The 27574-nt window shown below is 43.5% G+C and overlaps 3 protein-coding genes across 6 annotated transcripts; 1 reads left to right on the forward strand and 2 right to left on the reverse strand.

The window, feature by feature from the left end:
- Positions 1 to 544: 544 nt before the first annotated feature.
- Positions 545 to 9608, forward strand: LOC119556258 (nucleolar protein dao-5). Its single transcript, XM_037868302.1, has 3 exons — positions 545 to 768; positions 7172 to 7680; positions 9039 to 9608. The coding sequence occupies exons 1-3, from the start codon at positions 752 to 754 to the stop codon at positions 9185 to 9187; spliced, it is 675 nt and encodes a 224-aa protein (XP_037724230.1). The 5' UTR covers positions 545 to 751; the 3' UTR covers positions 9188 to 9608.
- Positions 9609 to 10696: 1088 nt separating this feature from the next.
- On the reverse strand, positions 10697 to 14921 carry LOC119556256 (serine/threonine-protein kinase PAK mbt). Its single transcript, XM_037868301.1, has 3 exons — positions 13310 to 14921; positions 12975 to 13246; positions 10697 to 11982 (listed from the first exon to the last, which is right to left on the reverse strand). The coding sequence occupies exons 1-3, from the start codon at positions 14457 to 14459 to the stop codon at positions 11506 to 11508; spliced, it is 1899 nt and encodes a 632-aa protein (XP_037724229.1). The 5' UTR covers positions 14460 to 14921; the 3' UTR covers positions 10697 to 11505.
- Positions 14922 to 15459: 538 nt separating this feature from the next.
- On the reverse strand, positions 15460 to 27108 carry LOC119558270 (nuclear pore complex protein Nup153). Of its 4 annotated transcripts, XM_037871640.1 has the most exons (9): positions 26655 to 27108; positions 25960 to 26556; positions 25345 to 25866; positions 25035 to 25285; positions 20698 to 24901; positions 20454 to 20612; positions 19534 to 19659; positions 18287 to 18354; positions 16718 to 16949 (listed from the first exon to the last, which is right to left on the reverse strand). In XM_037871640.1, exons 2-9 carry the CDS (start codon positions 26110 to 26112, stop codon positions 16856 to 16858), a joined length of 5577 nt encoding a protein of 1858 aa, XP_037727568.1. In that variant the 5' UTR covers positions 26113 to 26556; positions 26655 to 27108; the 3' UTR covers positions 16718 to 16855. The 4 variants fall into 4 exon arrangements, with proteins under 4 accessions (XP_037727566.1, XP_037727567.1, XP_037727568.1 ...); XM_037871638.1 differs by lacking the exon at positions 18287 to 18354 and having other exon boundaries at positions 15460 to 16949; positions 26655 to 27107; XM_037871641.1 differs by lacking the exon at positions 19534 to 19659 and having other exon boundaries at positions 26655 to 27107.
- Positions 27109 to 27574: the final 466 nt, after the last annotated feature.

Raw genomic sequence — 27574 nt, forward strand, 5'->3', positions numbered from 1 at the left:
TCGCGTGCATATCTTAAACGTTTAAGATTAAGGTCATATCATATTGAGTTTTCTTTCTGTGCAGAGGAATATATGTTTAAGTAATAAACGTTGCATGCAGTGTCTTAGGAATCTAAAGAATTCGCGTGAATATTTTAAATACATCTTAAGGTCAAAGTCATATCATAATGTGTTTTCTTTCTGTGCAGTGAAATATATGTTTAAGTAATAAACGTTGCATGCAGTCTTAAGAATCTGAAGAATTCGCGTGCATGTCTCAACAAATTTTAGATTAAAATCATATTATATGGAGTTTTCTCTCCGTGCAGAGGCAGAGCTTTGAGCAGAGATGGAGGGGCGAGGGCGGAGGCGGAGGCGGAGAATGAGGAGGTGGAGGAGGTGGGGGAGGAGGAGGCGGTGGCCACGGGTTGGAGGTGCAGGCGGTTTGGCTAGGGCGGTCTGAACCTGTTGCTCGGCCGCTGCCGCAGTCTCCGTCGAAGCCTCCGTCGCTGCCACAAAATATTGGATGGCCGTAGGTTAACTGTGTGCACACGGCATAAGTAACGTTCAGTCTGCCTCTAGAAGTCGATCGTGATCGTGGCCAGTCAGTTCCGCTCGCTAGCTAAAAAGCCGTAGCCCTCGTCCCCCCCAAAAAAATAAAAATACAAGTGTTTTTTTTCTAGTTTAAGTTTAAGACGCGCGCGCCTCGAGTTCTTACTTGTTGTTGGTCCAAAGCCCCCGCATAAAAAACACACACACATATCTCGACAAAATGAAGTACTTCAACATGTGAGTGATCCCTAAATATAAAAACCAATAAGATGATTTATTTTTTTTGCAATTTTATAATGTGACTGTCAGAAGGGAAAACCTATTTTTTTTAAGTGATGATTTGCATATTGGAGAATTTGGAAAATATCTATACATATTTTCTGTACTTTAACGAAATAAATGAGATATATTTAATGACATGCACTTGGAGGAATGATATGATATCCATGATCTTAATTAAAATTCTTTGGGATAGTAGTTTGATCTTAAATTTCTCTGGGATTTTTTTTTGCGAAAATGCAACTTAGTTGCCAGCTGTCGAAACGAATTGGCAATCGCCTCGGTTGCATACTGCAGGTTGACTTGCAACCTTTTTGGGGCACGACCACATGCAGGTGTAAGCTCGGCTTAATGCCAATTTGAACTTTAACACGTTGCCGCTCCAAACTGGAACTGAGCCGCAAATGCCAAAGTTTCATGGCGATGATGATGAAGTTGTCACGGGATGTGAGGCTGGCATTTTGCCGGCAAAGAAATGGCAAAAGTTAAGGCTTAATCTGGTAATAAAGATTGAGAATGAATGTGGGCTGATGGATGGATGGGTGGGGGAATGAGTTTCAAGGTCGGCGGATCCTCTTTCTATCTTCGCCCTCCTTTCTATGCTTCCAAATGCTACCCGTCACTAAACCCCCCTGACTTTCCGCAGCTGCAGCAAATTAAGTATATTGGATTAATTACCACGGTTGTCTTATAAATTAACGGTTGCATTTTTAATGCCAGCTGACAGACAGACCGCATATCTGCATGCATTTATCGCCGCATAAATGCAATACCACTCGGATCGGTTCAGCATATATATACACATATATATATATATATATATATATATGCATATAGCCGCACAGATATGTGTTAATCGCTGCGTTGTATGCGGGAATTAATCAACCCAGATCGAGATCGAAAGGGGCGAGGTGGAGGCGCCAGGCTGACGGCTAAAATCAGGATTTTCTTTCCATTACGCGCATTATGCAATTTGTATTTAAATAAATGAAAACCAAAAACAACGAAGCGGCGATGCCTTCAGAGAGATTCAACATACAAGATTCAAGGACTTTCGAGTCTCAAATTGGCAATGAGTGAGTCTGTGAGTCTGTGTGAGTAATTCGGTGCACTTCATAGGCCAGCGGCGAATTCAATGCGAACAAAAACATAAACACCACTCTGGGCCAAATCAAAAGACTTAGCCAGCGAACTCGATCGATTTGGCATGCAGCCAGCGGCCAGCGGGCAGTGGCAATAGACAACAACTAGAAAACACGTACTTGGCCAACTAACAACGACACACAATGCACCGTTATTGAACCCACTTGCCTTAAGCCACTTGGCTTTTTTCGCCTTAATTCCGACCAACTCCCCCCTCCCCAATCCCCCCCCCCCCCCTTCCCCCCCTTAACTGGCTTTCTTGGCTTCAAGTTGATCCAACACGGCAGCAATAAAAGCAGTTACAATCAAATTGAATTCGAATTTGAATCCGATTCGGTGTCGAATGTGCACGTTTTGGCCTGTAATAAGTGGCTATACATATGCCACAAGGGGCAGGGGTTTCAGGGGGGGGCAGGTGGAAAGGGGGAGTGAACGCGTAATGAGGGCGCCTGGGCAATTAGAAAACGTGCATGGATTAACTGGGGCAGGTGTCGCATTTGACGGGGAAAACTGACGGATCGTATCGGTTCGGTTGAATACTTCCAGCCCAGCTCAGAAACACTAAGTTCTGTTGAAGAAGATTATACAAGTGGTCCTTATGATCATGTGAAATCATCTAAAATATATTCTAATAACTCTAGGAAACCTAGTGAAAAAAAGGGTCAACACTAAGTTCTTCTGGAGAAGATTAAAAAAGAGTTAGTAATACTTGCTGAAATTAAAAAAAAAATCTGAAGTATATTTAAAAAACTCATTGAATCCTAGAAAAAAGTGTCTACAGCTAAACAACATTTTACCATCTAAAATATATTTCAAGAACTCATGGAAACCCAGACAAAAAAGGGTCAGAAACACTAAGTTCTTCTGGAGAAGATTAAATAAGAGTTAATATCACAAGCTAAAATTTAAAAAAAATCTTAGACATATTTAAAAAACTCATTGAGTCCTAGAAAAAGTAGGGTCTACAGCTAAACAACATTTTACCATCTAAAATATATTTCAATAACTCTTGGAAACCTAGAAAAAAAGGGTCAGGAACACTTAGTTCTTGTGGAGAAGATTAAAAAAGAGTTAATAATACTTGCTGAAATTTAACAAAAAAATCTTAGACATATTTAAAAAACTCATTGAATCCTAGAGAAAAAAGTGTCTACAGCTAAACAACATTTTATGAAATTATAACCAGATGTGCCATAGGTTACCATAACTTCTTAAAATAAACCCAATTTGTAATTGGAAAATAAGCAAGAGTCATTGGACCATTGGAAACTCTTTTTTCCAACCTTTTCCCAAATTTTTGAGTATCTAAGTAACATATTTTTATTTCTTTTATATTTAGTATGTGTATATTTTTTCGATCTTTAAAACAAAAATTGGATTTAACTTTAGACAAAGGCAGGAAGATTCATTAATTATTTTAATTGAAGACTAAGTTTTATTTAAATGCTCTAGATATTAATACAGATTTAACTTAAAATGCACACGTTTACAATATTTTAGAAACAGATTTTCCCAGATTTTTTCTTAGTTTTTCAAAATTGTAAATTGCATTTAATTCAAAAGCTTTTATTTTATATTTAAAAAGAAACCAAGAGCCCAGACATAAATACATATATACACTTAAATGAAAAGCAAACATAAAATACCCATCGAGCATCCGGTATTTAAATTTGCTAAGTGTTTTTGCCGCTTAAATTGCCAAAAGCCAAGGAAGTTCTACAGCGGCTTTCATTTGCATATCCGCAGTAGGCCCAATGACGCCATCCCATTAAATCGAATAAAACCATGAACCAACAATGAAATAAAATACAAAAAAACAAAAGCAAAAAAGAACGAAACCAAACAAAAGCGAAATGAAATGAAATAAAATAAATTAAAAGTCAAACCGATTTGTTGACCAAGCTCTCAAAGAAGATGATGATGATGATGAGGCTGCATTAAATAAGTGGTTCCGCCTGCCGCACGAAATTCTCGCCAACGCGATGCTTATCATAAATTCGCAACTAATGTCGGCTTATATAACCGGCTGGCACTAAAGACGCTTTGCAAACAAGCCCACGGCTAGAAATGTGCCAGGTACAAGTGCCTGGTACCCATGCCCGTGTCTACCTGTCCACCAGTCCACGAGTCCACCCAATGGTTGTGGGTGTGGACTGGGTCTCCGACTGGGACTGGCATCGTCTGCGATTGTTCCCGTTGGCCAATCCAGTGTAAAACCGGTTGCGAAGAAGCTCAAGCGCGGGCCCTAGCCAAATGTCAGGCCCAGACTTGGTTCGCCTAGAAACCAACGTTTGGAGACACTTCTTTTGGGACTTGTACGAAATCTCACACTTGAAAAAATCCTAAGTGAGGTTTATAAATGTGGTGAACTTCTATTTACTCTATTTAATCATATACGTATTTAAAATATACGTCGGGTAATATGTAAAATCGTTTTCATAAAATGAATAAACTAAGTATTCTCCAAATCATAATTATATATATGAGCTTCATCTAATTTTGGTTTTAAAAAAAACGTAACCTTCGTAAATATTGCTTACCTGTTCTGAAATCACTGAGAAATTTTGAAAAATACCCATTTCACACCTTTAAGCATCCGAAATGCCGGTATTAGATGACAACATATATGTAAAATAATACAATATATCCATGATAATTAGTTAATCATAATTTTACCCATATTTATTAAAAATACAATTATAATTAATAATTATCAGCCATTTTATTTTATATTAGGAAGATAAATATATTTTTATAATGAGAAAAGAAAAATTTAACTTTCATAAACGATAATAACAGTTAATTGTCTCGAATTCTTCAGATTCATACATAGATTCATACTTTCCACCTATTAAAAGAAAAACTACTCATAATGCAGATGGAAAATTTGAAGGCAATTTCTACGAAAGAAAAAAGGAATAAAAAAAAAAGTGGGTAAACGTGACCTATTAAAAATGCAAGACCTATTGATAGGGAGAAATAAAGTGTGGGACCAACCCCCTTTGGCAACATTTCTGGGCACGCCCCTGCTGGGGGGTCACTGTTTTTTTTTTGCCGGGGGAGCTGAACCACTGGGAAGTTGGAGATGCCAGGCACGCACCCACAAATTGGGCCCACGCCTTTCACCTTTGCCAGTTGCATAATCGTCGCTTAACTGGGCCATCCACAGCCACAGCCATATCTTCATATCACCATATTCGACAGATATCCAATACGATTCCAATCGGTTGACCCCAAAAGCAAATAAATAACCATCGGTGAAATGCAGCAGGCCTGAATGCAAAGTAAAAGAGCAATCAAAATATATATGGATAGGTGAATTAAATGAAAATGAACAACGGTGTTGGCTAAAAATAAAACTTGGCTTGCACATTTTACCGTTATTAGCCAACTGCAGTGTGAGCGCGCACTTAAATTTATTCTGGCGTGGTGCTGCTGCCAACTGGTTTCCCACTTGGTTTGTTGACTGCCTTTTGCATAAGCACCTGTTTCCTTTGGCCACTCCCCCCGCCTCAATCCGCTCAACCCCCCCCCCCCTCTCCAGACCACCCCCTTTCCAAAAACAACACACACTCTTAACTTCAACGTTGCCTAGGAAAGAATTTCAAAACGAGTTCGCTGCCTAAGTCTTTTGTTTTGCATAAAATATGAGCAATTGGAATGACTAAAGCCGACGGCGGCAAAAGAAAAAGGAGGAAAAAAATGCTTAAAAAATTAAATAAAACACAGAAACAGAGCAACATTCATTCGCATTCGAATTTGGCATTAAGGCGAAATCCATATCCATATCCAAATCGAAATCGAAAGTGAACAAACCCGTTTGCCTGACCTTTACACATTAATATCTGTTAGCACATCTCCGTCCTCCGTCAGCAAGCGACATAAAAAAATATAAGAAAAAAACTAACAAATCTTACAGGAAAACTGAATGGCATTCAATGGGCGACTACTTTTTGCTTAAGTTGCAATAAAATGCGGCTTCCGTTTTAATAAGCGATTGTCTGAATTGAAAATACCAACGTTTATGGCTCTGATTATACAGAAAAATCGTTAAAATAATGTATATACAAAGCAATTTTGTACCTTTGGAGTTAAAATATTATAAATTTAATTTGATTACAATATCTAGAAGGATTTTCTTTTCATAGTTCAATCCATATCTTGATTGAGAATCCCAATTGATTTATAAATCTTTAGTTTATTAAACTTATATTCCAAATACATGTTTTTCTATATTTCTTTGGAATTTCCCAAGTGTTTCTCCTAGCATATCTCCACTGTATAGAGAGGCGGGCACATATCTATCTACACAATATTTACGACTTCAGGTTCTGTATTGTATAACCCGTCCAACCAGACCTGCCTGATCGCTCAAGACTTGGGTTCGGGCTGGAAGTCACGAGGATTAGATGCGTGTTTGTTGGACAACCTTGCCCCGGGGATTCATCATACCGCAACCCGTCCTAAAATAATTGGACAACGTTCCATTAGATCCCTTTATTATCGTTAAATTTAATATTATTCAAGACTGGAGTACAATGTAAATTTGTACTAAAAGCTTCTTGGTAAATCAAGTTTTTCCAGTAAATTCTGGTAATTAATGAAACATTGTTCGTTTAACGAGGTGCACTCGTATTTTTATGGCAATTACCCAGGATTGATTTATGTAAAATTTGAATATTTATGCACTTAATCAAAATTTAAAGGGGCCTTTGCAATTAAATGCTAATGATGTGCATTAACTTTAAAAAGGACTGACTGACTGAGTAGAAAGATCAACATATTTCATTAGCATTTAAATAAATGTCTAGAAACCTTCAGACTAAAAACCAAAATTTCCGTTTACTGCGGAAGTCTTTTGAAATTAATTAACGCATTCGTTAGACTTACAGAAGTCTCTTGAAATACTCAATGGAACTTATCGAAACAGAAAAAAAAAGAAATGTACTGACACTTTAACTTAATGTTTACTGGTAAATGTAGGCAAAGTTAAATTGATAATGAAAATTGCAATCCCTTATTTAGCATCCTTAAGCTCTTATTACATTTTTTGTTGGTAAACCTTTTTATTCGATTGATGGTTTAAAGTTCCTTCTACATTATTAATAAAAATATACTCCGATAAGTGATTTTTTACAACCCTTATTCTTTCCAAATTTTAATTTCTAAATTTTTATTAAATACTAATTTATTTTATCTAATTAATTTTCCCCCACAGCTGCCTGCTCTTCATCGTCTGCGTCCTGTGCTACGGACTGGTGTCCGCCCAGGAGGAGGCCGGACCCTTGTCGCCGGCGAAGAGGATCTCCCTGCGCCGTCCGGTCGGGAAGGCGGCCAAGGTGACCACCACGACGACGGCGGCGCCAGCACAGGCGGATGCCGGCGGCGAGGGCGAGGAGTACGACGAGGAGGCCGGCGAGCATGGCGATCATGGCGAGGAGGGCGACGAGGCGGCCTTTGCCAGCTCCACCACAACCACCACCACGGAGGCGCCCAAGAAGGTCGGCCCGGTCATCCGGCCGTTCCGCTCCAACGATGACTTCCTCAACTCGCTGAAGCGCCGCCAGGCGAACGCCAAGAAGCATCGCGCCGAGAAGCCCCCCAGTCCCAGCAAGCCGTCCAAGAAGAGCGAGGAGTCCAACTCCGGCGAGCAGGAAGAGCCGGCCTCCGCGCCAGCACCCGCCCCCGCCGCCAGTCCCGCCAAGGGCTACAAGGGCAACTCGGCATGTAAGTTGAGCAGGGACTAGGGAGTTTATTTGGAAATAGCTATTTTGAAAAAGTATTATTTTCTTAAAGTAAAATTTATTTCATCGAACTTTTTTTTATTTTACTGTTAAAATAATAGGTTAAACATCTTTAAAATATTAAAAAACAAAAGGTTAAATCAAAAAATTAAGTAAAATTTGCTATTGTTCCATAGTTGGTATCTATTTTGTTAAAGCTATTAATATATTTTGAAGATTCATCCATTAAAATGCTCTTAATTATATTAAGTTTTGAAAAATAAAAATCCTGGCAATTCGGCATGTAAGTTGAGCAGGGACTAGGGAATTTATTTGGAAATACCTATTTTAAAAAAGTATTATTTTCTTAAAGTAAAATTTATTTCATCGAACTTTTTTTTATTTTACTGTTAAAATAATAGGTTAAACATCTTTAAAATATTAAAAAACAAAAGGTTAAATCAAAAAATTAAGTAAAATTTGCTATTGTTCCATAGTTGGTATCTATTTTGTTGAAGCTATTAATATATTTTGAAAATTCATCTATTTAAATCTATTTAAAGTTTTATAAAATAAAAATCCTGGCCTTTCGGCATGTAAGTTGAGCAGGGACTAGGGAATTTATTTGGGAATAGTTCTCTTGAAAAAGTATTATTTTCTTAAAGTCAAATTTATATTATCAAACTTTTTTTTATTATACTGTTGAAATAATAGGTTAAACTTCTTTAAAAAATTAAAAAACAAAAGTTTAAACCAAAAAAATTAAATAAATTATGCTATTGTTCCATAAATGGTATCTATTTTGTTAAAGATTTTAATATATTTTAAAAATTCATCCATTTAATGTTTAAATGCTCTTAATTCTATCAAGTTTTTTAAAAACAATAGCCTGGCTAACTTGTCGAATGAGTAATATTTTCTAAAATCTTTTTTTAATAGTTCTGAAACTACATAATATAGATTTTTAAAATTTAAATAATGGTAAATCAGAACAACAACGAATTTACCTTTCATTCTAATCGAAAAGGTTAAAATATATCTGAAAATCATAGGCTTTAATAAATATATTGAATTTCCTGATTTGTAGACTTCGGATTATACTTGAAATGGGATTTAAGTGATACTTGCATTGGTTAAAAATTTTGTTTCAGAAAATCAGAGTTTTTCAGAGATACATTTTTTCAAAATATCCTTAATGCAAATATGGTTTCATACATAAAATGTGAAAAACTGAGGTTTTCAAATGTGATTTCACATAGTTTACCACCTCTACTGGGGAACATTTAAATGGCTATCAATATTTTTGGGTGTCAGGGTAAAACGAACCTATTTCCAATACTAAAGTCTGATCCTTCCCCGCAGTGAGCCGTCGCAAACTGTCGAAGCCCGCCAAGGCGACGCCCGTGGAGGCGGTGGAGGATGCCGCCGCCGAGGAATCGGAGCAGCAGCAGAAGGAGGAGTCGAAGCCCAAGCGCCCCATCGGTCGCCTGGCCCTGCGGAAGCGCAACTGAGCGGGATCGGGAATGCCAAGACCCCACACTCCATGCCACAAATCCCGCGGAATACCCCCCCCCCCACCCCCCTTCCTCGCCAACCCATCAAATCATATGGCTAGCTATGTGGCAGCCCGACCTGCCCTTTAGTTCTTAGTTCGCAATTGATTCTTTGTGTATGTAATATATTTGTAATTTTATGTTCTAAACAAAAACACGCACACACACAAACACACACAACACTCACTCAATCACGCCCACGCCCACGACCACGACCACGCCCACAATCCAGAGCCAGCCCCATCCTCCATGTCCGCGATAAATACGCCTATATATTTCGCGAATATATAGGCGGACATTTGCACGGGCACAATTATGTATTCTTCACAACCATCAATCAAACAATCAATCAACCAGTAATAAAAACAACAAAATCGAACACTTGACGTTTTCATTCATTTAAAAAGAAAACACTGGGAAAATCAAGAACTTCGTATGCTTGGCATTTCCAAGCTGAAGTCGAAACATTTGATTTATCAATTTCAATCCACATCCCAAATTTCACATCAATCAAGGAAAAACAATAGTCACAATATTAATTTTTGACTCCTTAAATACATACATACTCAGAAGATCTACTTAGTTTATAAAATATTAGTGAATGTTGAGTGGGATGATAATTATATATGTACAGAAGCAATCTATATTAACTAAATATTGCCATTGCTATAATAGCTCTTTCTATATACTCCTTACAACGATCAATATATCATTCAATCAGTTATAGGCATAAAATCGAGCACTAGCCGTTTTTGTTTATTTAAAGAAACAGTTACTAGTTAGTAACTAACTAATAACATTAGAAAAAAGATAATGCAATCTTTAAGATTTTAACATATCTTCCTATAGAACACAACTTTTGGATACTAGAGATTTCCAAGCTGAAGACGAAACCTTTGATTTCCCAATTTCTATCCACATCCCAAATTTCATAACGATTGAACCAATACTATAGACACAATATTTAAAAATAAACATTATAACCTTTTACTTCTTACATACATATTCAAAAGATTTCTTTTATAAAATATTACATGTGGATTGGGATGATAATATTGATATATGTACAGAAGCAATCGATATAAATTGGTATTATAGCATTTTACTTTAAAAGATCCATTTAATTTATAATATGTTATTATCATCCCAAATTTCATATCAATTGAGCAAATACTATAGCCACAATATTATTATTTTGCTACTTACAAACATAAATACCGAAATATTAATGTAATATGTAATATAGGTAATGTTAATAATATGTACAGAATGAAAACGATATTAATTAATTATTGCTTATAAATCATATAGTTTAAAAGATCGACATAATTTACAAAAAATTCAGCATGGATTGGAAAGTTATATCCAGAAGCAATCGATATTGATCAAATATTACTATTACACTTTCTATATACTACCTACAACAACAGATATCATCCAATCAGTAATTAAAACAACAAAATCGAACATTTTTGCATTTAGGTTTATTCATTAATTAATAATTACACGGGTTAAATCAAAAAACAGAACAAAGAATGTAAGCTAAAAGATCTAAAATATTTTCGAAATCGGGAATGTGTTTAAATATATATGTCTGGAGCGTTAACATTTCACACGGTTATGTATATATGTTTATCAGATGCATTAACGTGGGGCCTAATGTAGATGATGTTTAAAAATATGTCCAAAATTTAATATGCTTCTCCACCTCTCTTTTCATCTCTTTCTTTCTCGCGCATCCGTCTCTTTTCGATTCACACCTTCGTTGTTTTCGCTTTGCTTAGTGTAAGGTTTTGTTTTTATAAAAAATATATGTGTATATATATATATATCGATTTTTAACATTATCTCTTAGCGTATATAATATATATTCGAACAATGTTTTATGGGCTTGTTAAAAAAAATCAAACACACATGCACACACAAATTAATATTGACAAGAAGAGAGCAAAATGCAGAAATAATTATACATAATGTAAATGATGATACCCGGGGCATGCTAAATGCTACATATATCGATTCTTGGAGGTGCTTGAAAGGCACATTGCATTCTCTTCTGGAATGGCAGTGGGAGTGCGACAGGATATGGATATGGGGGTAAGTGGCTAAAATGTGGGTGTGCTGCCTTAAATGACTTTACAACGTTTCGAGGGATTTTCGGGGTTTAAGTACAGTTGCCAAACTGAATGTTGTTAATACTAGAATTTCATAAATGGATGCCCACGGGTCGGCGTGGACCGTTGTCAGTGGGGCGAAGTGGGTTTGGTGTCCTTTGTCTACGGATGGTGTCGCGCATTGCGCATCAACGGCACCAGCAGCGACGGCGGGCCCGCCTGGCGCAGGAAGGGATGGGCCAGCAGCTCCGCGGCGGTGGCACGCTGCGCCGGATCCCGCACCAGCATCCGGTCGAGGAAGGATTGCAGACGCGGCGAGACCTTGTGGGCGTTCTTTAGGTTCGGCGGCTGCATGTCACGAATGCGGCGCATCGCCTGCAGCGGCGGTTCGTTGAAGAAGGGCGGCTCGCCGTCCACCATCTCGATGACCATGATGCCCAGCGACCAGATATCCACCTCCGGTCCGTAGGGCAGGCGTGATATGACCTCCGGCGACATCCAGTACGGCGTGCCCACCAGACTCTTGCGCTTCGGCAGCTCCTGGGAGACCTGGGCGCAGAAACCAAAGTCCGATAGCTTCACCCGTCCATCGGCGGCCAGCAGAATGGAGTCCGACTTGATGTCGCGATGGATGACGCCCTGTTCGCCAATCGGAAGCATAGAAAGCACCAAAAAAGAGAGACGTAGAGAAGGGAAATTGGTTAAAAGTGCTCACAGTTTGCGGTTTTCCCCCACCCCACTCCCTTTCTCCCAGACACTTATCGCATTACACGAGCCAACGTGGGACAAAAATGCACAAAAGAAACCAGCTCAGCTCTGTGACGCCCAAAAAGAATGCCCTGCCCATGGGAACTAGTGCTTACTTTACCTAGAAACTACAGCTAACTGGTTCTAGTTCTAATTTCATTCAAATCCATCAAATATTGCGCTGGTTTGGGATAAAAAATTCTAGGTATCTACAGAATATAATAGATTGCCATTTAAACTTGTATACTAGTGGAACTTAAATCTTTAATTGACAACTTTCAAATAAAAAACAAAAAGAAAACTAACCAAAAATAAACTATTCTGCAACTTGTTTCGAATTATGGGCCTTAAAATGCAACATTGAAATGGTTTTTTGCTAAATATTGACCATATTGATTTATAGTTTATACATTTTTAAAGATTTACCATCTTAAAAATGATCTTTGATTGTCTAAAACTTAGGAAGACATTGAGTCAAATGAATATCTATCTAACATCTTTCATAGAAACCTATTTTCAACGAGAAATTTAAGTTTCCTATTGGAAATAACTAGTTCTATTGATTGAAAAGCGCTGTTTTGGGGTAGGGCATGCACGTGCGATTTCACCCGGCACTTTGGGCGTGCAACACGACTGATTGCCCCACTGTGCGGCCGACGACTCTTGTTGGTGACAACATTTAGAAATTGAAACCAAAGCCACGCGAAAGCGTAGGGCGAAGAAAGCGCCGCAAATGGCACAAAGAATCGCATGGCGAGTACAGGCAGGGCTGAGTACTTGGCCAGTTTGGCCAGACAATGGTTAGGAAACCAACAGCAAGCGATGAAGGGAAAGGGCAGCGCGAACGGGAGCGGGAACTGGGCAGCGACATGCTGGTCACGCACCTGTGAGTGCAAATAGGCCAAAGCCTTCAAGCACTGCTTGCAGACGGTGGCTATCTGCTCCTCGTCCATCCGCGAGTGGGTGACAATGTCGGTGAGGGCGCCGCCCTCGAGGTACTCCATCACCACCCAGAGCTCATCGTTGACCAGAAAGCTGGAGTATGTCTCCACGATATTGGGATGATGGTAGTCGCGCATGATGACCACCTCATTGAAGAGCAGCTCGCGCCGCTGCTGTTTGCGCAGGTCCATCTTCTTCACGGCCACCTGGCGACCTGGCGACAAGAAAACCATTAAATCAATTGCTAGCCAAGATTTTTAAGGGTGTGTTTTCTTACCTGTCGATTTGTCTGTGGCAATGCACACAGTGCCCGTTGAGCCCTCGCCTATTTTATTGAAATGGTCGAGATTCTCGCGCGGATCTCCGGCGGAAACGACCATTTGCAGGGCGGCACGGAACTGTTCGTGGGTTAGGCGCTGATCCTGCTTTGGCTGACCACTCGCTCCGCCCGCCTGCTGGGCAGCACTGCTGGCACCGCCGCTGGAGCTTGAGGCCCTTGAGGCCGACTTGGCCAGGTGCTGGTGAGGATGCGGATGCTGGTGCGGATGGGCATGTGGATGTAGGGGGTTTTGGTTCTGATCGCCGCCCTGTTTGGCCTGCTGCTGCTGCTGCTGATGGTTTGTGGAATACATGGGAGGATAGCTGCCGCTGTTGCCATTGTTCGTGTGCGAGTGATTGGATCGCGTGCCGCTGGCCACCGAACCCACGGGCGAAGTCTGCTGCTGCTGCTGTTGTTGCTGGGGAATGGAGCCGCCGGATGGCGGGGCCAGATTGCTGCGATACTGCTGCAGGTTGGTCTGATCCGTGCGCACGGCCAGCGGACCAGTTGCTCCATTGGCGTGCGCATGCTGACTGGTATAGAGCAAGGCGGGATGGCCACCAGGATTGGGAGGCTTAAAGGCGCCAACTCCTCCTCCTCCAGCTCCGGCCGGAGGACCCTCCTCCTCTGGCACCGATGGCGGCACATTGGCCACCCGTCGCACTCGCGGCGGACTGGAGCTCCTCAACGAATTGGACCTGGCCACATGCGAGGTCTTGGGCAGTATTATGCCGCCCGCCTCGGGTGGCAGCATCATGCCGGGGCCATGGTTCATCAGGGGATGCGAGCCGGGTGCCATGGGGTTCATCGGTGCCATCATCATGGTGCTGCTGCTATTAAGCGATGTGGTGTCCGCCTTGTTGTTGTTGTGATGCGGACGCACAATGGTCTTCAGGTCGAGGATCTCCGTGGGCGTGATCTCGGAGGGATCGACGAGGGGCAGCGGGCGATTGGAGGACTTGAGGATCTGGTTGTTGCCCACAATGGAGGCCCATTGGAGGGGCAGGCCCACATATTTGTTCTCCCGCTTGTCGAAGCCCGTGTGGACGCGATGCTCGAAGTTGCTGGGCATCGAGATCAGCGGTTTCTTTTTCTTCTTCGAGAACATCTTCAGCGACGACTCGGATTTCCCGTGCTCCAAATTTCTGCCTTCTGTTTGCCGCCCTTTTCTTCGGTTTCCCCCTCTCTCTCTCTCTCTCTCTATCTCTCCTTTTTATTTTCCTATTTTGCCTTGCCCCCGCGACAATGGAAAATGCACTAACAACAAACGATGGCAACGGCAACGGCAACAACAACAGTAACAACAACTTCTTCCCGATCCGATCTCACTCACACACACACATGCACGGACACGGGCACGCACACACACACATAGCAGCGGACGCGACTGGGAAACTGCGCTTGGATTGTTGGCCAAATGGAAATCCGCAACCGAATCACCCGTCACTCCAGTGGTCAGCACATATCGCTATTGGACGACAGCACGAGCAATTTGGGGAGCAAAAAATAAAAACTTAGGGAAATAATTGCCGATGCCAGAAATAGAGGTGGTGTTTATCGTGACTATTGGCGATGGAACGGCAGTCGATGGTTATCGGTATCGCCTATCGATGTTGGCTGTGGGTGTGTTTATCGGTCGATCTGTGGTGAGTTTCCAAGTGGTGAATTGGTTTTTCAAATTTGATTGTTTTGCTGATCAGTATAAAATCTTGAGTTTAAATTACTGAAATTTCAAACTTTATTTAAATATTCCCCATGGAACTCCTAATTTATGCACCCCCAAAACCCAGAGCAAAATGCACAGCAAGGTTTTAATTATGGTGAGTTTCCCAGTGGTTAATTGTCTTTTCAAATTTTAGGTTTAGCTTATCAGTTTTAACTACTCAAATATCAAGCTATAATTAAATAATCCCCATGGAACTCCTTATCTAAGCACCCCCAGAATTCAAAGCAAAATGCACAGCAATTTTTAAATTATGCTGAGTTTCCAACCAGTGGGATTGGCTTTTATTTTTAAATTTAAATTAAATTTTATGATTAAGCCATCAGTTCCACATTGAACTCCTTATCTAAGCACCCCCAAAACTCAGAGCAAAATGCACAGCAAGTTTTAAATTATCATACCGCATATATTTACTTATTTACATTATGATACCTTTTCTTTCTCAACATTAAGACTTCTGATTTTCACTTCTGTCGTCGACTTAAACATGATCAATCTAAAATTATAATAAAATATTCAATGTCCATCATGAATATATGTATATAAAAAATCGTAATCGCTCTCCATCATTGCCAACCGACGTCTCAGTATCCCACCAATCTTATCTGTTAGCTATAGGTTCTGTTTGTTTACGTTGCTAGATAGTTGTTTGTTTTAATTTGTTGGCTTGTTTCCACCTTGGCTGCTGCACTGATGCACTGCCGCACATTGCTGTTGCAGGTCTCCCCTGGCAACTCGTGTTTGCATCGTACATAAATCTAAAATCTAAAATCAATAATCAATAACAAAAACTAAGACTTAATGCAATCGTACACCTCTATCTCTCTCTCTGGCTGCAACCATTATCTTCTCGGCTCATCGATCACCGATCACTCTGCGTTCGAAAATTGTCTAGACAAATGATTTTACTTTAATAAATGTAATATATATATATATAATGTAGTTTAGTTTTTGCGCTATTATTTTCTTTCGCATCTGTCTGCAGCACTTATTCGCTTCTTTACAATTTCACAAAATAATTATTACATAATTATCGTATAAGCATTATGGATCAACAAAAATCATTAATTTAAAAAAAATGTATAAATCTTAAAAGGTAGACAACACACGACTGATACTCCCATTTCGGGGCGTGTGAATAAACCAACGAAATTTATATAATTTATAATCATGTAGGTGTATTAGTTTGGAGTCATCGCTGCTCCTCCTTGATCGGTCTCATCCAGGTTTTTGCGTCGTCTCAGTCGTCGTCTCGCTGCAGTTGATGCGCCGCACTAGCTTGTAGCGACTCCTTAGCACGTGTTCTCCGGCTGTTCCAGATCCTGTTCGTCCCGTATGGTTGATGACCTGGTCCTCCTGGTCGCCATTTGGCCTCTGGCCACGGCCCTCTCTGCCGTGGAATTTGTTGCGTGGCCTGAATGCGTATGGTGGGGCTGGTGGTGGTGCTGCTGCTGCTCCTGCTGGGGCGCCACCACCCACTCCTTCTGTCTCCGGTCCTATACTCTTTGTAGGGCCTGCTCCCGCTCCAGCGAACGTGCTGCTGCCGCCGCGGACGAACCGGTACCTGTCCAGACGCGGCTGCTGGCACTGACGCTTGAGCACTTGGTGCAGCAGGCCCAGCTCCAGCTGCTGATAGTGTTCGATGAGCGGGCGATTGCGCTTCTTGACCAGGTCGTTCTTGGTAACTCCAGCTACTCCATCTCCTCCTCCCACTAAGCCTAATCCGATGGCGGTCTCAGCAGATGCATTTGCTATCTCGACGACCGACTGCGATGCCATTTCTACCGGGGCGGTAGGCGGCGCACTGGATTCCGAATCTTGCGACGTGCCATCTGCGAATTCTGCGCCGAGTTGCCGGCTGCTGGCGGATTGAAGCTGCGGATTAATAAACGATTAGTACATCATGTTTGGGCCACCGTTTCTCGAGACTTCTGCGGGCGGCTGTGGCGGAGCGAGTATACATAATACATAATATATATGTATTCATTTCGTTCGAGTCTTCACACAACCGCAAAATACTAAAAACATTAACCAAAAAGATATTATGGCAACGAAATGGCAAGTGCTGTGGACAAAACGAAACAATGGAACGCACACACAAATAAGACAAACACAAACTATATAGAGGAATACGGCAATCGGATGGTCAGGGTATATTGAAAATCGTATAACCCATTTAGACAGAAGTACATATAACATTAAGATAGGAATGGATGCTATAAAAACGTGTCAAGGCAACATGAAATGCACAAATCAATTTTAACTTGATGGTGGCTAGTCTGTAGTCCTGGTAAAATTATATCTTTTAACATGAAATGTGCTTTTAATGGGCCAACCCAAACTATATTATTGTTTCCATATGAAAATGCTATGTAAACGTTAACTCAGATGTGGATTATGGTCGCATTTAATGTCTCTTTAAATTTTTGGTTTAAAGCAATAGAACCCTTAGCTTTTGGCTCAAATGAACTTTTAAGCTATATATAAATTAATGTAAGATATATATCTATAATTTTTTTATCTCATCTAGTTTTCTTTAAAATATATCATTGATAAAATTTCTTAGGGTTCTTTTTTTGATAAATATCGAATTTGATTTGACTTTTAATATTGTATTATCATCTGAACTGTTATACAAATATGCTTAGTAATTACATGCTTTTCTTTAAGAAAAATACTACTTATATATAGTAATACTATCAAATTCTTTAATCTCCGATTAACAGAAACTTCAAAAACCTCAAAATACAAAAATACCGTTAAGAACTGTCTTGTAAATGTTAATGTAAGATCTGTTTAAATATGTCCATAGATTTCTCCTACCTTTTCTTACTTTTTTTTTCCTTTTTGCTGTAAAACAAAGACAAAGAACGCACAAAAACAAAAACAAATGCCTTACGAATTAGTTAAACATAAATGCAATTATAACGGTTAATTATGCAGCTGTGTGTGTGTTTGTTGTGTACTAAAAACATCTGTGGGTGTGGTAGAGTGTGATTGTTTTCGTGTTGGTAAATTGACCAATTCAATGTGGGAAAGAAGGAGACGAAAAAGAAATAGATGCGTGATCATCTCCTCTCTCTGTTTCCCCGCGGTGTTTCTGTCTCGCTCGCACCCGTTCAGGTGTGGGGGGATGGAGGGTGGTGGTGGTGGGTTTGGTGGGGTTGGGTTCAGCCGCCCGCCAACGGATCACCCGTCTCTGTCTTACTTACGCAAATATATTGGCTGGCGCTGGGGAACCGGCGCTAAATTGGAACGGTGCATTGGCATTCGGCGTTGACTGCAAGAAGAATATTTTTGGTTTGTTTTCCTTGGTAAGTTGGTTTTGTTTCTTTTTTAAGGTTTTTCAAGTAATTTTTTTCATAGGCGACGGTTCACGATGGTTTGGTGGGTTTGGTATTTTTTTTTTTTCATATGGGTGGTTATTTACAGAAAGTCTTCATATAAGAAGACTTCGGATCGAGTGCAGAAAGGAATGAAAAATGACAGCTGGTGTGGATCTGTGTGCGTGTGTGTGTGTGTGTGCGTGAGCGGGGTTTCTGTATAGGTGTGAGTTGGGTTAGGGAGGGGGGCGATGCAGGTGTGCATGTGTGAATGCTTGCCAAAATATTACGGTAAAAGCATGCTAAACTACACTTAAAACAATTGACACTCTAAACATAAACTAATTTTATTCTAAAAAATCATTTTAATCAAATAAAAATTTGACAAGCCCTGCGACACAAGCACTTTGAGTTCAAACAGCTACGCAAATACGTTAAACTAAGCATGCGGTTTAAGTTAATGCTAAAGCTAAATGGAGCATGACGAGATAAGCACGATTTAAATGGTATGTATATTTATGATTTTTGTACCAGGACCTGTCATAGAAATCCTACCACTCAGTAACAGAAATAAGCTTTTCATTGAAAGTTAGAAAAAATTATTTTGAAAGTTACAAAAAAATCATTTTCGAAGTTACAAAAAAACATTTTGAAAGTTACAAAATTTAAGATCTTGATATCAAAACAAAACATAGGTATTTACAATAATTTTATATTTCAATTTTATAAATCTACTTGAGATTTTTAGGACATTAATTGATATATTTTAAGATTCTAATGATAAAAAAAAATAAAATTTAAAAAAGGTTACCAAAATCATATTCTTTAAAGCCAAAACTCTTATAAAAGTACGTAGAGGTTTTTCAAACTCAATTGTATAAGAATAAAACTGAAAATATATATATTTTAACATTAAAATTACAACAAAACTTTGAAAAACGAATGGATTTGCAAAGTGGCAAGCAATTACTACACCTAAGAAACACAATATCATACATAAAACTATATCTAGGCAGATTTCTTTGACATTCCCCAATGGTACATTTCAGTGCATATAGTGGTCGAGATAAGCAATCGTGAATCGTTTAAGTCGAGTCGACGGAACGCTCTCGAAATTGACCATGACTTCGCATTACCTGCATCTGCGGCGCCGCGGCGCTAAAATTGAACATGCCGGCGGAGGAGTTGGCTCCTCCCGCTCCACTGGCCTGGTTATCAACCGCCACTAAAGGATTACCAAATTGGAAGATGCGCGGTTGCGCCTGCGTTTAAATTCGGTTTCGGTTTAGGATTCAGATTCAGATTCATATTCAAATTCAGATCCATTGGGTTCATTATTATGTTCATTTAGTGGGTTCGTTCATTTGGTTCATTTTCATTTTTTGTGTTCATTTAGTGGATGGTTCGTAATCATAATCGTGGTTTTCATAGGTGGTAGTAAGATGGATGGTAGTAAAGTTGGTTCGTGCCCGTGCCCACAAAGTTTTTCAGATTTCAGTACAGAGAGTGTACATTACAGATTTATGGAAGTGGCGTAGTTAAGGAGTATACATAAATTACATGGTACACGACAATATTTCAACAGTAACAACACGCACGATCGTTTGTGTGTAGAAAGGGTTGTGGAAAAAGATATAAAAAAAGAAAAGGAGAGAAGAATACAAATAAATATATGTATATATAGATATTATGTATAATGTTAAGTGGTAAAATCAATAGTGTAAATAGGTTCTAAATCAATATAATCGAATCGAATTGGTCAGTTATGTTAGAAGGATCGATCGATTGTCAAGCGCATTGTTATCTTCGCTATAACGACGGGGGGTGTGGCATGCAAGACGGAAAATCAAAAGGAATTTTAACGGACAGCTACGACTACAAACAACCGCGAACAAATTTGCATGGATGAAAGTGAGAGATTGTTTATATCATCACATTGGGCTCTGCTCCCATCGATCATCTCTTGGTTTTATCGGGATACTTTGTAAGTGGGTCAGGTTAAGTGGGTGGTTAGCTGGGTAGGCTACTGGGAATATTGGCATTGCAATATACTTACATCGCCGCCAGAAAGACTGGTGGCTGCCGCCGGATTGGCCGTAAAGTTGAACGTGGCCGCCTGAGGTGTTGAGCTTGTCGTGGAGCCCGAAAAGTTGAACGCAGGTTTGGCCGCCGTCTCGTTGGTGGTGCTTCCAAATTTAAATGGGGCACTTGAGGGCTGCAAAAGTACGATAATGGTATTAGCCACATTTAATCAGAGAAACATTTACGTTAGGACGGGCTCTAAAGTCACATATACTCACAGCTGGCGTGGCTGCGTTTGCTCCGCCAAAGTTAAATGCTATCTTCGATGCTGGTGCCGCTGTTGTGGCCGCCGCCGCCGCTGCAGCTGCTCCGAATCCTCCGCTGGTGCTGCTGCCGCTGCCAAAAACAGGCGCTGCCGCCGCAAAGGGCGCGGGATTGCCAAAGAGGTTGGGCAGCTGAGCAGCGGCTGAAGCAGCGGGCGTGGTGGCAGCAGGTGCTCCCGCAGCCACCAGGGAGTTGCCCACATTCCCAAAAACGCCAGCGAGGGCTCCGTTACCGCCCAAACTAGCTGACGCCGGTGTGGCTGCGGCTGTTGTTGCCGTCGATCCGAAGGGTGAGCTACTGGTGCTGGTGCTGCTTCCGGCTCCAAACATGGAACTGCCGCCAAAGACTGGCGTGGCCATCGTGGAGGCCGAGGAAGAGGATACCGCCGCACTGGTGATCGCAATGCTGTTGCTCTTCGACGCGGCTCCATTGCTGGACCAGCCGAAGCTGGGTGTGGTCGTCGTTCCCGATCCGGCTGGCGATCCAAAGGCGAATGCCTTGGCCGCGCTGCTGGTCGTGGTCTCCGCCTTCTTTTCACCCCAGTTGCCCCCAAAGAGCTGCGGGGTCGAGGTGGGCGCAAAGCTTGGTGCAATTGCGTTGGCCGTGCTGGTGCTGGAACTCGAACTGGAGCTGGCCGTGGTGCTCACCGCTGCCCCAAAGATGGAACTCACGCTGGTGTTGGCTGGCGTCGCTGGCGGTGCAGCTGGTGTCTGGCCAAAGAAGAAGGCTCCAGCGCTGGGAGTGGTCGCCGGTTTCGGCTGACTGCCAAAGCTAAAGTTGACAGCTGGAGCAGGTGCTGAGGTGGCCGCCGCTGGCGCTGCTGGAGCTGGAGCTGCTGCCGGTGTTAGGGCTGTGGTAGAGGTCGTCGTTGTTGTAATGGCATTCGAGGAAACACCAAAGCTCAGAGTGGCCGATTTGGGCGTGGGCAGCGTGCTACTGGTGCTGCTCACGGCACTGCCGGCTCCCGAAAAGCTGAACATGGGCTTGACAGCCGTGGGGTTCGCACTAGTGCTGGCCGTGGAACTGGAAACGGTCGAGGATGACGATGGAGCACCAAAGCTAAAGCCACCCAAAGCAGGAGTCGCGCTGGGGGCGGTGGTGATGGTGCTGCTGCTGCTGCTGTTGGTAGTGATTGAGCTGGCCGTGGTAGCAGTAGTTGGAGCCTTGAATACAAACTGGAGGGCTGGAGCTTTTGTTTCCGTGCTGGAAGTTGCCTGCGTTTCCTTGGTGTCCGCCTTAAAGCTCACCGTCTTGGGCTGTTCCACTTTGTTTAAGCCAAACGAAAAGGTCTTCGTGGGTTCCGTCTTTTTGCTGTCCGCCACATCCTTACTCTGATTGTTGTTCGTCGGGAATCCAAAGCTAAACGTACCGGTGGCTGAGGGTGGTGCCGGGGTCGCTTCCAGAGCTGGCTTGACAACTTCCTTCACTGCTGCAAATCCAAAGCTAAATTTGGGCACCGAACTGGCGGTCGAGATCGCCGAACCGCTGCTGCCGGAGGAAGCCGAGTTAACGGATGTTGTGGAGGCGGAGCTCGATGCTCCCGGCTTCAGTTGCTCGCAGCAGATGCATTTCACTCGCGACATATCATTTTGGGCCATGCACGCATCGCAGTCCCAACTGGCTGCCTTTTGTGCTGCCACCAGCTGCTTGAATCCATCATCCTGCTTGGGCGCCTCGGCTGCTGATCCTGGTCTGTAGCCATTCTGAGAGCTGTCGCTCGAGGATGCAATGCTGATGATAGACGGCGATGATCCTCCTGATGTTGCAGCGGATGATCCAGAGGATGAACCAGAGGATGACCCAGAGGACGATGATGAGGAGGACGACGACGACGCGGATGGACTCCGGGCGTCTTCGTTCCTTGTGCTTTTCGCTTGTGCATTAGGCGTCTGGCAGGCAATGCACTCGGCGGCGCTAGAATTGTTCATTACCAGGCACGTCTGGCACTCCCACGTGTTGGCCTTTGGCTTAAAGGCCATACCAAAACCGGATCCAGTAGACGCCAGATTGTTGACGATCAGCGGGAAGCTGTTAACCTTTGGCGCCGCTGTTTTTCGCGGTGTTTCGCAGGCAATGCACTTGCTGGCCTCCGCCTTGTTGGACAGCATACAGGCGTCGCACTCCCAGGCAGACGAGGATTTCTTAAAGCGGTCTCCAAAGCCACCACCCAGTGGAACAATAGCTGGCGTGATTGGTGCTGCCTGGAGGGGAGCAGTGGGAGCCGGATTTGCTCCCGGTTTGGCCGTCTCACAGGCCACACATTTGCTGACCTCCGCCTTGTTGCGCACCATGCACACATCGCACTCCCACTCCTTTGAGGACTTTTTAAATTGCTCTCCGAATCCCTGCGGGGTATTCTTAGGTGGCTCCACTGACACTTGCTGCAGCTCATCAAGTGAAGCCGGTGCCGTGAAGGAGTACTTGCGCCTGATATCCACTTTGGCGACACAGTTCTTTTGCGAATTTGACAAAGGTATGGGCTCCGAGAAGCTAAATGTGCGTCCCGCTGGTTTGCTGACGGCCGTAATGTTTCCATTGGCCGAAAAGTTTACAACGGGTGCCGTTTGCTGTGGATTGGCCAGGAAGTTGGGCAGCTGCTTGGAGTTCGTAGAAACGTTGCTGATGCTGGTCTTATTACTGATGATTGGGGCAACGGGAGCTGGCTTTGAGACAACTGGCACAGTCGGTTTGATCACCAAGTCGAACTTTGGCGCACTGGCCATTTCTGGGAAGCTGATCTGGGGTAAATCCAGCGGCAGGGGTGCCTCGTCCAGTTCCGCGCGTGGCTCCTTGTTGCGCGTCTGATGTGAGAGTCGCGATCGCATCTTGTTTGTGTGATGACTATGGCTGTTGGGCTGATCCACCGGAGCAACATAAGGTGTTGTTGCCGTTGTTGTTGTTGCTTGACTGGCTTGCTTCTCTTGGTTGTTCTCCGTGCGAGGGCGTGTGCTTTGGCTTTGCACCACGTCTCGTGAGTTCTGGGTTACGCGGTGGAGTCGCCGACGTTCCAGTAGCTGCTGCATTGTTGGTACCAGCAGTTTGTTAGAGCGCAGATCCGACAACTCGGCAGCCAAACTGGGCACTGAAGTGGGGCGACTGGCGTTCAGGGGATACGAAGGACGCGGATACGGCGTGGCCGGAGTAGCCTGGCGTTGCTGGCGACTGCTTTGGTGCTCCTTGAGGGTACTGCCCATGCGCTTGGCATCGATCAATGGCGTGGAGTAGCTGTCCAGCAGGTTGAGGATGCGAAGCGTGGTGTTCGACAGGCCGGAACCGGACTTCTTGCTGCCACTTTGACCCACAGTGGTTTCCGAAACGTTACCGCCATCGGAGGGTCGCATGTCCACCGCTTTCATGCCGTATCCAATGCCACCGGTCAAGGAACCCTGTAGCGGATGCGCCGGTGAACTGCCGGCAGAATTAATGGCCAACGTGGAGGATGCGGCGGAGGAGCTCAGATTGCTGCGACTGAAGATGCGATTGTTCGCGGAATTGCCGCCAAAGGTGGTGCGTCCCTGGTAGAAGGGCGAGCTGGAGGCAGACGCAGAGCCGGAGGTTGAGGCACTGCGGCTTAGCAGGCGACTGTCACTCAGCGCCGAGGTGCTGCCATAAATGGAGGCATTGAAGCGTCGTCTCTGGTTTAGGGAATTCAGTGACCACGTCGAATTCCGATGCGATGGCTGTGCGTTGGTGTTGCTTCTGTTAAATATCGACTTGGTGCTCTGCAGATTGCCGTAGAACTCCAGATTGCTGTTGCTGTTGTGATGCGCGTGCCGTAGTCCATCGTGGCCCTCGCCATTGTCGTGGTAATCGTTTACATCGCTCTCGGATTGCGAATCTCCGCCAGCAGCACCACCTCCCGCCGCTAACAGTTCAATTCGTCTTGACTTTGACTTGATGACATTATTGTTGTTATTATTATTATTGTTGCTAATGTTGTTGTTGGTCTTGCTGATCCTCAGCAAATGATCAAGGCGTTCTCCGTCCGCATTGGATATTGAGCCCAGGCCCAGTCCAGCTCCCGTCTCGTCCATGGTAAGGTCACGACGATGGGTTCGCTGGCCCAGAAGCGAGTGTCGCTTGTGGTTAGGAAGGCTGGAGAGGCTGTTGTGGCTGGTGGCGGTGCCTCCGAAAGGTATGTTCAGCGAACGGCGGATGCTGAAATTGAATTGCAAGAATGGCATTAGTAAGTTGTCTAAGGAGTTTATACTGTTTGGAAAAGAAGTACTTAAGTTAGGAAAATCGTTTTATGGCCTTTCAGTGGACCACATCCCCTTTCGTTTGCATTTACCTGTGCGGCAGATCCCCGGTGCTGCCCTCGGCGGCTTCGTTGCCCGTGAAAAAGTTGTAGGCGGGTTCGCGCTGCCGTTGATTGCCATACAAATTGAGGTGGTTGCGCCGGTGTGGAGCCAACTGACTGCCGATCCTGGATCCAGCCATCTGGGAGCCGGAGGAGCTGGTGGCAACCACGAGTGGAGCCGCAGGCGTGGATGACAACAAGGGCAGACGACGCATGTTGGGCAAGTTGACGGTGGTCTCCAGCTGGAAGGGATTGATGATTAAGAGCGGATCTTGGACAGAATTTAAAGTGCCACGCTTACCTCCAGACGTCGACGCTTGGGCTGCACTGCGGCGGCCTGTAGGAGATTATCCTGCTCCTCGTCGTCCTCCTCATCGCCTTCGTCCTCCTCCTCATCCAGTTCATCCTCCTCGGCCTCATCCTCGTCGCCGCCGGCAGCGGCAACAGCCTCGCGTCGCTTGCGCAGCAGGAAAACATTGTACTCGCTGCGCCGCGTCTGCTCATCCTCGGCGGCCAGGTCGTGCTCGGCTATATTGTCGGCCAGGGCCACCTCCTCGTAGTTGAGCCCTTTGGCATCGGAGCCGTCGTCCAGATCGTCGGCAGCATCCGCATCCACTTCGGCAAGCATGATGCGACGGCGTCCACGTTTCCGCTTCGTGATGGAGCGTCCGTTGGACTGGCGTGGCTGTGGCTGGCGGAGATTAGCTGAGGATGATGAGGCGGAGGGGGATTCGGGGCCACCTTTGGACGAGGGCGAGAACCAGCCGCTCAAGGAGGCGGGCAGAATGCTGGATACGCGCATCTTCATCTTGCCCATGATGGACTGGAATTGGTAAATGGCGGGATTAGGAGATGGGAGCGAAACGAATCCCAGAGATCAACATCCATCGTCATCGACAACGACGACTGTACTTACGTTGTTGTTATTGCCGCCGCCGGACTGCAAGCCTCCCGCCGAGGATTCATCCTCCTCCTCTTCTTCCTCGGGCAGCTCCTTAAGCGGCGTCATCGGATGCAGCTTGGCCAATTCCGCTTGCGAGGATTCTCTTTGCTCCTGTCCATCCTCCATTATGCCAATTTCAAATTTCGGGTTTCCTTTTTAGCCGGCGAAGCAACGGCACAAAAGGGAGACACGAAAAGCCAAAAAGAAGCGCCGCCGCACACACAACAACAAAACGTAAGTGAAGAAGAAAAAAAAAAAAGGAGCACACACTGTTGCAATTCCTGCCAGCGAGTTTATGTGTGTGTGTGTAGCGCTCGCTCACTTGCTCTTGCTCTTACTCTGCCTCTCTCTCTGTCTGTCCGTGTGCGAGAGTGTGAGTGCGCTTACGCACGCCGTCGTGGTTTTTTTTTTTTTTTTTTTATTCTTTATTCTTGTGTTTCGCCGAGATTTCACACACGCGGCGATATATTAAAAACTATTCCTTTTGGCGCCACAAACTAACTGCAGCATTCACATTGGCTTTGACTTTGGCCACCATTTCGACTAGGCACACTGGATTAATGCTGGACACTGGAAAGGTAGAGGCGGGAAAAGGGATTTTGTACCAAATACGGGCAAAGCGTTTGCGTTTCGGGTTCTTCGTTTTCGTCCGGACTCGCCCTCCTTACCGCTCTCCTGCATGCCGCTGCCGCCTTGTTTTGTTCCTGCCTTCCGTTTCTCTTTCTTTTTTTTTTCGATCGCCGGACAGCAGTGCCGCCTGTCCGATTTTTTATCGCCTCCCTTTTGTCTTTGTGCTTCTTCCGCCTTGCACACACTGCTTTCGCAATTCTTCGCTCCTCTTCTTCACTCTTCTCACACACACACACGCGTGCTGCGAATCGGTACGAATTTTGGCATTTTCCTGCTGGCGAATACACGCACTTGTTCGCAACTTCAACTCTGTTTCGTGCCCGCGCTCACTTTTTCGATGGCTGTGCAAAAATAATGCAACGCCGATTTGTAACAAACGAAATTCGACCAAAAAAAGCACGATTTGGGAAAAAACGCGTGTGTGGCCACAGTCTAGAGCTGGAACTTGAATCGATGCCCGATACTATCAACGTTTCCAGAAATGTGTTACTATCGATATATTTTTCATGAGTCCAACGATTAATTTTACTGTTATGGATTGCCAATTTACAATGATTTTCAAATGAAAACTCAGTGAAAAGTAGATTTTAAAATAATTGGTTATATCTTCTTAGGGGGGAATTTACGGGATTGTTCTATTTGCTCTTCTGTGATTTTGAGCATGGCCTGGGATGTTTCTAATATTTAAAGAACATAATATATTTAGCTTTTGAGATCAATTATTAGTTTTTTAAATCCATACAGATTTGTGGATCATAAGGCACTTAATGCAAAAGCGACGATTTGTGGATGGAAAAATATTTAATTAAATTTGAGCTTGCACCGTTGTCTTAATATGAAATCGATTATAACTCAAACATCTTAATCGATAATTGTCCTAGAGTAGTTCAAAATGGCGAGTTAATTTGACGAGTGCTAGTGTGACCAAGGCTTTGGTTTTTGAAATTACCAAAGGACA

The sequence above is a fragment of the Drosophila subpulchrella genome, chromosome X (genome assembly GCF_014743375.2).
Source record: "Drosophila subpulchrella strain 33 F10 #4 breed RU33 chromosome X, RU_Dsub_v1.1 Primary Assembly, whole genome shotgun sequence".
NCBI classification, from domain to species: domain Eukaryota; kingdom Metazoa; phylum Arthropoda; class Insecta; order Diptera; family Drosophilidae; genus Drosophila; species Drosophila subpulchrella.

Excerpts from the sequence above, each read along its gene's own strand:
- LOC119558270 (XM_037871638.1), bottom strand. The coding sequence starts at position 26,112 with ATGGAGGATGGACAGGAGCAAAGAGAATCCTCGCAAGCGGAATTGGCC. Across the intron at positions 20,613-20,697 it reads CAAACGCAGCCACGCCAGCT|CCCTCAAGTGCCCCATTTAA; the intron begins GTGAGTATATGT and ends GTACTTTTGCAG. Across the intron at positions 16,950-19,533 it reads CCGCGGCGCCGCAGATGCAG|CTTCAATCCGCCAGCAGCCG; the intron begins GTAATGCGAAGT and ends ATTAATCCGCAG.
- LOC119556258 (XM_037868302.1), top strand. Across the intron at positions 7,681-9,038 it reads CTACAAGGGCAACTCGGCAT|TGAGCCGTCGCAAACTGTCG; the intron begins GTAAGTTGAGCA and ends CCTTCCCCGCAG.
- LOC119556256 (XM_037868301.1), bottom strand. The coding sequence starts at position 14,459 with ATGTTCTCGAAGAAGAAAAAGAAACCGCTGATCTCGATGCCCAGCAAC. Across the intron at positions 13,247-13,309 it reads TGCCACAGACAAATCGACAG|GTCGCCAGGTGGCCGTGAAG; the intron begins GTAAGAAAACAC and ends TCTTGTCGCCAG. Across the intron at positions 11,983-12,974 it reads TGGCCTATTTGCACTCACAG|GGCGTCATCCATCGCGACAT; the intron begins GTGCGTGACCAG and ends ATTGGCGAACAG.